This window comes from Ctenopharyngodon idella, chromosome 12 (genome assembly GCF_019924925.1).
Source record: "Ctenopharyngodon idella isolate HZGC_01 chromosome 12, HZGC01, whole genome shotgun sequence".
In the NCBI taxonomy this organism is placed as follows: domain Eukaryota; kingdom Metazoa; phylum Chordata; class Actinopteri; order Cypriniformes; family Xenocyprididae; genus Ctenopharyngodon; species Ctenopharyngodon idella.
Window position 1 is genome coordinate 27,905,706 of NC_067231.1, and position 12,639 is coordinate 27,918,344.

The window sequence follows — 12,639 nt, forward strand, 5'->3', positions numbered from 1 at the left end:
TGACTGAAATGGATGGGCAACAGGACGCACTTTACACAGGGGTTCAAAATAGTGTGTGAAACTCATCAAAATAATAAAATAGTACAAGGAGATGTTGTTCTTCTTTAGCAAATGATCACAGAGGTAAATGAGCTCAGAAAATGTCAAGGGCAAATTAAATATTGATTCGTTCTTTCATTTTTGCAACTTTGAAACGAATACAATTAAAAGCTATGATTGTGATTTTGTAATTTTCCCCAAAAATTTATATAAATATAAAAAAAAAAAAAAAAGACACACAATCAAAATAAAATAAAATAAAATAAAATAAAGACTATCAAAATAAAATAAAGACTATCAAAATAAAATAATAAAATAAATGACATAAAATAATAAAATAAATGTCTGCAAAAATAATAATAAAATAAAATAAAAGAATCAAAATAAAATAAATAAAAATAAAATAATAAATAAAAAATAAAATAAAATAAAAATAAAATAAAATAAAAAAAAATAAAAAAAAATGGTAAGTGGGTGTCAGATTTTGCCTAAGTTAACGTTCAGTAGCGGCTTGTCTAGGACCACATTTTGGTTTGCGGTTAATGATAAATACCTTTTCCTATAATTTAAATCCATCAGTTTTGATCAGTTTTTTTCTTAAAATAGCTTTTGTAAAGGGTTGAATGGTAGAGCTTGATGAATGCAGTTAATATAATATTTTAAAATAATTATCCACTTTTTATTTTGATGCTTTACGGCGTCACATCTACAACATAAGGTGTGTGTGTGTATTTGTGTGTGTGTGTATGTGTGTGTGTGTGTTTGTGTGTGTGTGCATGCATGTTGTGTGCGCGTGTGTGTGTCGTGTGCAAGTGTGTCTCACCTTCATAAGTCTCCAGAATGTGTACAGTGTCCCCGATCTGTAAGGAAAGCTCTTCATCACTGCGAGCGTCATAGTTATAGATGGCTGGGGACAAAGAACATAAAACACTGTACTGAGACACATGGCATCAATTTCTGGTGTGTGTGTGTGAAGCTGAGGGTTATAGATGATGCAGTAATGCAATAACTAACCACACAACAAACAACAGCAGCTCAATAATAAACACCGGCTTGAATTTGACATACAAGCACCTAAAAGCATGAAAAAGGTTTGACATGAATTCAGTTTTTGAAAGTTTTTATATGAAGACTTTTAGTTAATAACTTTCATTTTGTATAGATGATACTTTAATGGTGCTTGTTTGGCATTTTGGGGCTTCAACATAAACATCGACATCAATATTAAAACAGAACTGCTGTTCTGCAAACACTGGTATTTCCTTCAGGAAGTGTGTAATGTCTCTGACAGAGAGAGATACACTCATGTGTTTACTAGAGTCAAGTGTTACTGGCATGTTCATCTGTCGGGCAGGAGAAGCAGCGGTGGCGTTCATGCGGTGATATGTGCAGCGGTGTTTCTCAGCGACCCTGAACGGCCACATAACCCCAGTGACAGAGAGACAGCAGAGGACGAGAAGAGAGCGACAGATAGAGAGTGAGACCTGTGAGGGTTAATTACACACAGACGGTCTCTATTTTTCTGTCAACACTCTCACCTTCATTCTCACACATGCTGTTTCTCTGTCCTTCTCTCTGCCAGCTCAGAGTCTCTCAGCAGAGAGAGTAATTACGGAACATTCTAACCGTGGGCCTTTTGAAAACACACACACATCATTTCTCTTTGTAGTCTCTCTCCCTCCATTGTTCTTTTTTACATAAATCTAAATGAAACACCTCTGCAGCCCAACATGACTAAAATATTTCAATGCACGTCCTTTTGAATGGCAAGTCAGAGAGACACTCAACATGTACCTGCAATTATATGCATTCAATCCAATAATCATAAAGTTTCTAAACTATTCAAAAAAGCCAGATAAACACACGAAAACAACTGCCACTATTAATATATCAACAATGATATTGCTGCTATACAAAGAGCTACTGTTGTAGTATTTATTCATATTTTGAATTGGCCTTTATTTTTTATAATTTAAGATTTCTGAAGGACCATGTGACACTGAAGACTGGAGTAATGATGCTGAAAATTCAGCTTTGATCACAGGGAAAAAAATTACATTTTACAATATATTAAAATAGAAAACAGTTATTTTAAAACATATATATATATATATATTTCCCCCCCCCCCCCCCCCCCCAGTGCATATGCACTGAACACTTCTCTCCATCTAACAGAGCTTTAATTATACACATTCAATATTTACACTGTATATTGCTGACTATATACATAAAGCGACGTCCCAAAAGAGTCAGACAAACTTCAAAAACACATGAGCTGTACACTCCTTCGCACACAGAAGCATTCAGACAGACAACCAAATCCGCATATCAAATCCCATATGCTGCCATTCTGATATCCCCACAAAAAGCCAATCCAATTACACACACAACAAACAATACACTGAGAGACACTTCCACAACAGTACTGAGGGCTAGAGAAGTAAAGATAAATGGTAAAGAGGTAAAGATAATGGTTGACAATATGTAGCATGCCTCTAATGTGCATAAACTGCCACAGATACAGCTATCTCAGTAGGAAGAACATTCTACCAGATGACATCTTGCTCTCTAACACACACTCATGGAAATGCACACATAAACACAAATGATTACATTAGCTCAGCTCAGACTGCTGTGACTGGAATTTCAAAGCCTGGCTACCAGGTGGCTAATCACAATATCGCATAACTGCTACAGGTTTTTTTATTATACAAGAAAACCTTACAATGTGAAATAGAGTAAATAAAAAAATTAAAAAAATAAATAAAAATGTAAAAAGAAAAATATTTAAAAAATAATAATTAAAAAAAAAAGTTAATGAAATAAAAACTATCCTGAAGCTACTGGAATTAGCAAGTCAGTGAATAAAATAAAAACAAAAACATAAAAATAAAAATAAAAATAAAAAATGTAAATTAAAATAAAAAAAAACAAATTAAAATTAAAATAAATAAATACAAAATAAAATAAATTAAATTAAAAATTACAAAAAATAAAAAATAAAATAAAATAAAATAAAATAAAATAAATATTTTGGGATAACCAAGTAAGCAAAAAAAAGAAAGAAATAAAATGCTAATAAGATAAGGTAAATATGTACAAATATGTTAATAAAATAAAAGCATCCTGACACTACAGAGAGTGTGTAGATAAAATAAAAATTTACATAAAATATTTTTTTATATATATTTTATATACATTTTTATTTTATCTATACATACAGAAATACAGAAAAAAACAATAATATTGTGAAATATTATTACAATTTAAAATTATGGTTTTCTATTTTAATATACTTTAAAATATAATTTATTTCTGTGATGCAAAGCTGAATTGTCAGCATCATTACTCCAGTCTTCAGTGTCACATGATCCTTCAGAAATCATTGTAATATGCTGATTTATTATCAATGTTGGAAACAGTTGTGCTGCTTAATATTTTATAACCTGTGATACTTTTTCAGGATTCTTTGATGAATAAAAAGTAAAAAAATATCAGCATTTATTTAAAATAGAAATCTTTTGTAACAAATATATATATATATATATATATATATATATATATATATATATATATATATATATATATATATATATATATATATATAATAATATATATATATATATTAGAGAGAGAGAGAGAGAGTTTTTAAATATTTATTTTTTGCATTTTATTTATTTATGCATTTTTTTATATAAACACATGCATCCTGAGGCTACTGAGATAAACAATTGAGCAAATTATATAAATAATGTGATGCAATTTGATACAAGCATTGCTTAGCTGTGTAGCTCCCTAGGTTTTGGATCAGAGCTGAAGGAAGAAGAGTAAACCGAGAGCACAAGAGAGGAAGGGAGAGACACAAAGAGGATCAGTGCAGCATGAGATGACCCGTGTGTGAGAGACTTTGACAGGAAGTTCAGGTCCCTAGAGGCGTCCATGCCCTGAGAGAGAAAGCAGACGCCTCAGTCGCCTCTCTTCCACTCTGGCTCTGAGTGAATGAAGCCCATTGAGCCGTACGCAGACACCAGCTGCATCAGCGAGAGAGGGGAAGTCATTCGCCTGCCCTCCAAATGAGTATCTAAACTACAGACCCGCAGAAACACTTCTGAAAACTGTCCTGAGGGCTAAAGCAGGGGCATTTTCACATGCCGTTATCTGTAAAGTGCTTCATAACGACAGGGAATGAGCTGAGAACGACTCTATTGAAGTCACTGACTGACAGAGTCAAAAGCGCACAAAAGGAATCATAAAATAATCTCAGATATCTGGCCGCAGGTGATGAGGAATAACTCCAGTCGGAAAATAACTGGCCATTACAGCCAGGTTGCGTGAGCCGCCCATAGCATAGAGAGCAGGAATACTTCGGTGGAGGAGAAAAAGACACTTGGAATCAAAAGACGGCGAGAATAAGGCAGAAGTTGAACATCAGAAATGAATTTCTAACAGAACGGATGACATAACGAAGGTGCTCGAGCAAAACATCTATCAATTTCTTGTAATGAGAGCAGCGCAGTGAGCCAGGAAGGGTTTTATAACATAACTTTGAGGTCGACAGCTTCTCTTTGAGGCCTAGAAGTGTAATAAAGGATTTTATTGTCTCACTTAGCCAGACATTTCAGTGTCGCTATAAAGTCTGGTCCATCTTGCAGTTTATTAGCAGTGTTTGTACAAACCTTGAAACCTAAGCATTAAACTTCATTGTGTAACTCACCCCGAGGCATCTGTGCTACGGACATGAACGATACCTGTGCTATTACTTTTACAAATAATTGAACCTACAGGTTTTCATCTGACTGAATCCCAACCAATTAACCTACAACTGGAGGAGGATCATGGGCCATATCTAGAGCACATCAGACAACATGCTAACAGCTAACCACAACACTGTAGTATCGTAAAATAAAATAAAATAAATATAAAAGTAAAAATTAAAAATATATAAAATAAAAAATAAAATAAAAAGAATTTGCATATTAATATATAAATAATCAGTCCAGTGTTTTGAAATCGCCCATCACTAGATATTGTTGAATACAGTCGTTTTTTTTTTTTTTTTTTTTTGCCACACGAAAAGTATTCTAGTTGCTTCATAACATTAAGGTTGAACCACTGCAGTCACATGAACTGTTTTAAATATGTCTTTAGTAGCTTTCTGGCCATCTGAAAGTGTTAATTAACCTGCTGTCAATAGAGCCATCGGATTTTATCAAAAATATCTTAATTTGTGTTCCGAAGATAAACGAAGGTCTTACGGTTGTGGAACAACATGAGGGTGAGTAATTAATGACAGAATTTTCATTTTTGGGTTAACTAACCCTTTAAGTTCTAAGGTAGCACCAGCCCCTTATTTGGCAGTGCTGTGAGGACAGACAGAAAAGCACTGAGCTTGAGTTGAGATACAGATAATAGCCTATTAACTTTTATTTTATTATTAATAAATATTAAAAATATATACTAGGGTGTAGAAATGGCTAATAAGCCAATAAGTGCTCCTCTGCAGCATCTACTACAGTGGTAATTTATTATTTTTTATTTATAAATAAGTGCTTTCCTACATCATGAAACCTTTAGTTTTACAAATAGGGACAAACTATGAAGTATGAACAAATAATGTTTTGAACATCACATTAAAAATAACATTCAAACTGGGCAATATTTAAAGCTTTGAAGTGCTGGGAAAAGTTGTGTGAAGCACTTAAAAGCACTCGAAAACATTAGACCATTTCTGCCACAAGTTATTTCTGTTAGTGTCACAGTGTTTCTCGTGGTTTCCAGATTACATGTGCGCTGGGAAGAAACCTCTTGAATTAATAACATCGCTGTGAAATCTTGTGAGAAGCATTTAGGTTAAATTCGTCGCAGAATTCTCTGTTAAACCACAGATATCAGATCAAATATCAGATATATCATATCAGATCAAACAGTGCCCACAGTCGCGACACGCTGTCTATTATTGGTCCGAGCTGCGCAGCTCAAACGACTTAACTAATGCATGTTGCGATGACGTCACGGGACGTGTCTAAGGAGTATGAGGTCTCTGCGGAACAAAAGTGGGCGATTCTGTATTTGTGTGTGTTTTCAAACTGGTGGGTGTTTATATATCATGCAATAAAAATGATCCCCTTCACCCGACCCCGCCCCTAAACCCTACCACACTCTGACGTGGGCAAATCAGGTAACGCTCTCAAAAACGCCCCTCTGTTTATGGCCTCGCCCATCAATCGTTAATGTCCTGCAGAGACCTGTACTTGTGTCTAAGCCCAAAATCTGTGGAAAATCTGAGGCAATTAAGAAAAAATGCAAGATCCTCCGATTACTGCGGAGTTTACTTGATTTTGCGATAAATTCCGCGATCGCAGAATCGCGAAATCCTGGAGAGACTGATATATTATATATATATATATATATTCTGATTTAAAATTATGCTGGATAAAATGAGAATCATATTGTTTTTTTGTTCGTTTGTTTTCAAATGATCATAATTCTCCCATGATTCTGAACAAGACAACTAAAAATAATTTACTAGAGGTTCTGACAAAAAGTTAATTGCTGCAGTCTATTTAAAATATTTAATTAATCTGAATGAATTATTTTAAAAATCGGGTTGAATGAATGATTCAATGACTCTAAATACTTCACTTGATTCATTACTGGATGAGTGTTTTTGAATGAATCTCTTGAACGAATGATTCAAAGTGAAGCAAATCTTTTCAAAGTTCATAAAAAATAAAAATAAAAAAAAATAAAAAGAAAGAAAGAAAGAAAGAAAGAAAGAAAGAAAAAGAAAGAAAGAAAGAAAAGTTGTTTGAGCGGATGACAGTGGTATTGGTAACCTAGTAACCAACAGTAAATAAAGCACCATCAGTGGAAACAGCCGATTAGTCATGTGGGTTTAATGTCCGCTATGTCAGAATTTTTTCAGCAAATGCGTTTCCATCTCCCATTATTCGCATTAGCTCTTTTTTGCACAAGTTAAAAACCACCTCAAGCGAGTGTAAAAACTTTTTTGCAAATTAAGGGATTGTTTTCCCGAAATTTGGCATTTCCATCACTCGTTTCTGATGCAATACTTCAAAATGCGCATAAAAGCAGGGTGACTAAAACAGACAAACATTAAGTAACTTGTCGCCACCTGGTGGCGTAACGATGTAATTGATACAATCATTATTTGAAGCACCAAGTTACTTTGAAAATGTGATTTCCTCTATTTTAATCGCTATCGTAGACATCAGTGTTTATATCCGAACTATAAACTTTTACCCCAGTACTTTTGTGATATGATAACTGATTGGTAATTAATCAGTATTAATTACACAACATAATTCTGCTTAGTAATTTTCAAAGATTTAATGCAATAATCCTCACAAAACTGTCAAATCTAACAATTACTTCTTCCTCAGTAACTCAGATCATATTTCGCTAGTTTGGAAAAGCATTTGCTGTTTTTGTGTGCAATATGCATTCAAGGACGAGCCGTCTAAAGCAGAGACCAAGTTGTTGTTCTCATATACACAATCACAAGTAAGACACAACGCTGTCACTGTGACCACATCAAACTATATATGACCTTACTGTCAGGAGCTAAAAATACAAAATGCTACTCAAAAAAATAAACATCTACAGTACACATACCACACGGGCGTTCACACAGACACTAACATGTGCTTACAAGTCCTGCACTGCATCGAATGGAATGAGGAAAAACACCATGAGCTTCTTTTCCTGTATCGAGGCTTAATTGGGGTTTGTACAGAGAAAGCGTTCTGATCACGTTCATTTGTTGTCAGCAGACACAAAAGTCTCCCAATTTAAGAGAGCCAGAAATCACAAATTACAGATCACAGATGCTCATGTTTACCCACGCTGGCGTCGAGGCTGAGCCAGCTACAATTAACCTGGAATTTAACATGTAGGTTAAATATTTCTGTGTTTTATTGGAAGGGTGGGTACAGACATAAACAAAGAGAGACTGCATTGTGGGACATAGTATTTCATGCAGGGTGCTCTGGTTATACAGTATACTCTACATCTTGGCAAAAGTAGTAGGTTAAAGGATTAGTTCACTTTAAAATTAAAATTACCCTAAGATTTACTCACTCTCAAGCGGTCTGGCGGAAGCTAGATATTTTACCTTAGAACTTGTTAAATACGGATATTTTTCTTACAAACGCATCGCTTCACTTTAGAAGGCCTTTATTAACCATCCGGAGCCGTGTGGAGTACATTTATGATGGATGGATCAAAATCATTGCCCCCTTTCACTGCCATTATAAAGCTTGGACATGTCAGGATATTTAATAATATAACTCAGATTGTGTTCATCAGAAACAAGAAAATCATATACACCTTGAGGGTGAGTAAAGCTTGGGGTCATTTTCATTTTAAAGTGAACCTGTCCTTTAACTGGTTTTTCCATACACAGAAAATTAAAGGGTTAGTTCACCCAAAAAATTGAAAATTCTGTCATTAATAATGGGATTCGTTCATCTTCGGAACACAAATTAAGATTTTTTTGATAAAATCCAATGGCTTAGTGAGGCCTCCATTGGCAGCAAGATAATTAATACTTTCAGAGGCACAGAAAGCTTAGAAGCTTTACGAATCTTTTGCTTCGAATCAGTGGTTCGGAGCGCGTATCAAACTGCCAAAGTCACGTGATTTCCGTAAACGAGGCTTCGTTATGTCATAAGTGTTTCGAAATTTCAATGGTTCACCACTGGATGGCGTGTCTTTGGCAGTTTGATACATGCTCCGAATCACTGATTCGAAACAAAAGATTCGTAAAGCTTCAAAGCTTCATGAAGCAGTGTTTTGAAATCGCCCATCACTAGATATTGTTGAATAAAGTCATTATTTTGTTATTTTGGCACACAAAAATTATTCTCGTTGCTTCATAAAATTAAGGCTGAACCACTGTAGTCACATGAACTGTTTTAAATATGTCTTTAGTAGCTTTCTGGGCATCTGAAAGTGTTGATTATCTTGCTGTCAATGGAAGCCTCACTGAGCCATCGTATTTTATCAAAAATATCTTAATTTGTGTTTGGAAGATGAACGAAGGTCTTACGGGTGTGGAACGACATGAGGGTGAGTAATTAATGACAGAATTTTTGGGTGAACTAACCCTTTAATGCATACTGCAGAACTAGTATGAGTAGTATGGTAGTATGCTATGCATAACACAGCCAGAGACACGAGAGAGAGAGAGAGAGAGAGAGAGAGAGAGAGAGAGAGAGAGAGAGAGAGAGAGAGAGAGAGAGACATGCTGGAGTTATGCCGCAGAAAGAGGGAACGTGGAAAAAGAGGCTGATGAAGAGATGAGATATCATCATGTTGAGACAGTTTGTCTACAGTACTATGCAGTTTATACATTCAACCAACAGGTAGAAACAAGCCTGCAATATGAAGCTGAAGCTACATAAAAACAAGATAAAATAAAACATTGAGAACAACAGAACATGAGTAATATGACCTGATATTCAGAGCAGGATTGTGACTAATGGGCATCATTTTAATAATTGTAGCAAGTTCCATATTCATTATGTTGGAAATTCCCTTACAATAATTAGCTGCAATATACAGGTGAGAATTCAACTTCTGTATAATAAAATAAAATAAAATAAAATAAAAATAATAAAAAAATGAAATGAAAAACTATTTTGGAAACTAATAAAAGATCTAATAAAATCTTCCTTTAGACCTGTTAAATCAACTAGTCATATGGGAAACACACCGACATTCATCTTAAAAATACATTTATGGCTTCAAATAATAAACTCAGTTTGCAAAAAAAAAAAAAGAAAAAAAGTCAGTGTACATTTATATGTACATGAAAATATTAATCTTGCATTGTTTTAATCAATCACCATTTGCATTTGTTCAGTGTTTGCATGTCCTGTGCATTTTGACAGAAATATACATTTCAAAAATACTATTTTTTTTTTTTTTATGCAAACATACTGTATATATTTGTCTGTGTCAACAAGCACTGCTCACCACCCAAATAAATCAATGCATATGAGGCATCATTTTCAGACGTGCATTTCAGGCACTGTTATTTCTTTTCATTGACTTGGCCAGCGAGTTTTGTAAGCTAATATCTTTGCTATTGTTTCCATTTGTTCTATTATAAGAGTTTAAAAAGTTCATTTCAAGCAGCTTTTAAAACCCGGCAAACATTTTCCAATCCTAAGAACCAAAAAAAAAAAAAACATCTGCTTTTTATGCAACAGCATTAACATTCATCAACAAACCAACTTCAACTATTCGTGAACTTCCTGTTTTCATAACCAATAGAGTAAATATAACTTTTATTATATGCTTCATTTTTTTCTACTACCTGTCCATGACTGTTTAACATAACACGCGCTTCATATCACACTAATTATAAACCAGACACATTTCCAAAGTCCAACGGCTGATCTAAAGATCTTCATTAGACTCTCCACATTATTCTGATGGGAGGACAATTGTGAAGGGAGGCAAACTTCCACTAATTATCTTGTTTTCAGCAAGAGGCAATGCTGAAACCCTGCCCAAGAATCTGACCCAGAGCCTGTTTCTGTCATGTCCAAACTGAACCGGGTCAGATCCATTCCGTTCATCATCATCATCAACACACACACACACACACACACACACACACACACACACACGGCCGGGCTGCAGCACCAGGGGGTTAGTGCCCGCGATGCAATCACACCTAGAGTTCTGCTGTCTAATTGCTTCATTTTAATTGGCCGACTACACTTGCACTTCTGCAGGTCTTAAATTTAATAATGGGAAATTAATTGTTCCAGACTGTTTTAAGAATTACCATAATTGAGTCAAGAACACGTGTAGGAAATGTACTGAGTTCACACTCGACTGTTCATCAGACTCAAATCACACTAGCCAATCTAAATTACAGCATGGGTAATTATTCTATAATACAGTAAAATCTATTTTCTACATTAATGTATACATCACATTACAGACAAATGAAATAAATAACCAGTACAGTCAAATAAAACGAATAAAAGCCTAAATTCAATCTGTTCATCATAAGCAATCGAGACTTTTCGGAAAATTTGGATTAAAACCACTCAATTCATATGGATTAGTTTTACGATCACTTTATGAAGTGTCAAAGTGTCAGTTGTGTAGACTGTCAATGGAGGGGCAGAAATTTATCAAAAATATCTTCATTTGTGTTCCAAAGATTAACGAAAGTCTTACATGTTTGGAACGACATGAGGGTGAGGAAATGATGACAGAATTTTCATTTGTGAGTGAACTAACCTTTAAAAAATTTATTCAGATAAAACAATAAAATTAAATTAAAACAAATTAAGAAATCTATTTAGATTCATTAAAATTAATTAATAAAATTCATTTAAATACAAATAAATGTAAATAGAAACATTTAAATTAATACCAAATTAAATAGATAATATAAATAAATAAATAGGTTGTGCAATATATAAAACATTTCTGGGCTGAATTTCTATCAAAAACAGCTATATCAGGACATCAGGACATCGTTACAGTGAAATTATTACTTATATGGTGATTTGTGTCACACCACCCACCACAAATACAATGTAAAGAGACACAAGAGACGAAGAATGGCTGAATCGAACCATGTAATCGAAACAAGTGTGAAAACAGTCTCAAATCACAGTCAAGCAGAAAACATCCATTATCTCAAAATACCATTTGCCATTCTTATCGATTCCTTTTAAAGCGGAGACACGCAATTAGCCACATCTTTATACTGCAGTTACAGTGTTTCACGTATCAGACACTGCGGCTATAGATTGTGTCATAGTCCGCAGGTTTCAGTGTGGGCCGAGGATAATGAGATGAGTGAGGAGAAGGTCAGCGGAGGTGAGAAACAGCAGGAATCTCCCGGAACAAGAGGGTCACTGCTATTGAGGCAGAGAGGATTGTGGGTATAATGTAGAGGGGAGAGACAGCAGCAAACGCCCACGCTAATAACACCAGCAGAGCGATAACATTGGTTCCTGATAGCTCAGTATTTGCAGAGCAAAATTATTGGTTTCACTAATGCATATACCAAAACATAGGAAAGAGTTCAAAAGTATTATTGCTAATACGAAAGGTTTACGCTTGCTCATCAAATAGTGCACCTTTTCTTACATTTTTTGATTAGTGGACAATAAAATGCCACCAATCTCTCTTACTTTTTCAACCCCTCGCTTACATTTTCCCTCATATCTTAAAATATGTCAGTGCCAGTGTTTTGTCTTAAGATGTACACCAGTAATGTTTTTTGTTTTTTTGTTTTTTCTAGTGAACGTTTATAAAAGCTACTTAAATACCCTAACTGAACTAAGGCCTAATCCTGGTTTAGGCTAACCCCTGTCTGTGAAACTGGGCTTTTGTCTTATTTTAGTGTAAAATGCAAAATTCCATTCATTCGTTGCTATAGGAGAGGAAGAATTGTCTAAACTCGTTAAATCATCTAAATCAACAACATGTATGTTAGACTATATACCAACTAAGCTACAGAAAGAGATGCTTCCAGAGGTCATAGATCCTCTTCTTAATATCATTAATTCATCTTAGTCACTAGGACACAGAAAACTTTTAAGC

At 34.5% G+C, this 12,639-nt stretch overlaps 1 protein-coding gene across 4 annotated transcripts in view; it reads right to left on the bottom strand.

Annotated features, from left to right (window-relative positions):
- dock1 (dedicator of cytokinesis 1) overlaps positions 1-12,639 on the bottom strand; it is a 245,850-nt gene that overhangs the window by 212,901 nt on the left and 20,310 nt on the right. For all 4 annotated transcript variants that reach the window (XM_051913758.1, XM_051913756.1, XM_051913757.1 and 1 more), the window contains exon 2: positions 863-946. In XM_051913758.1, coding sequence (XP_051769718.1) covers positions 863-946 — 84 coding nt within the window. The remainder of the gene's footprint in view (positions 1-862; positions 947-12,639) is intronic.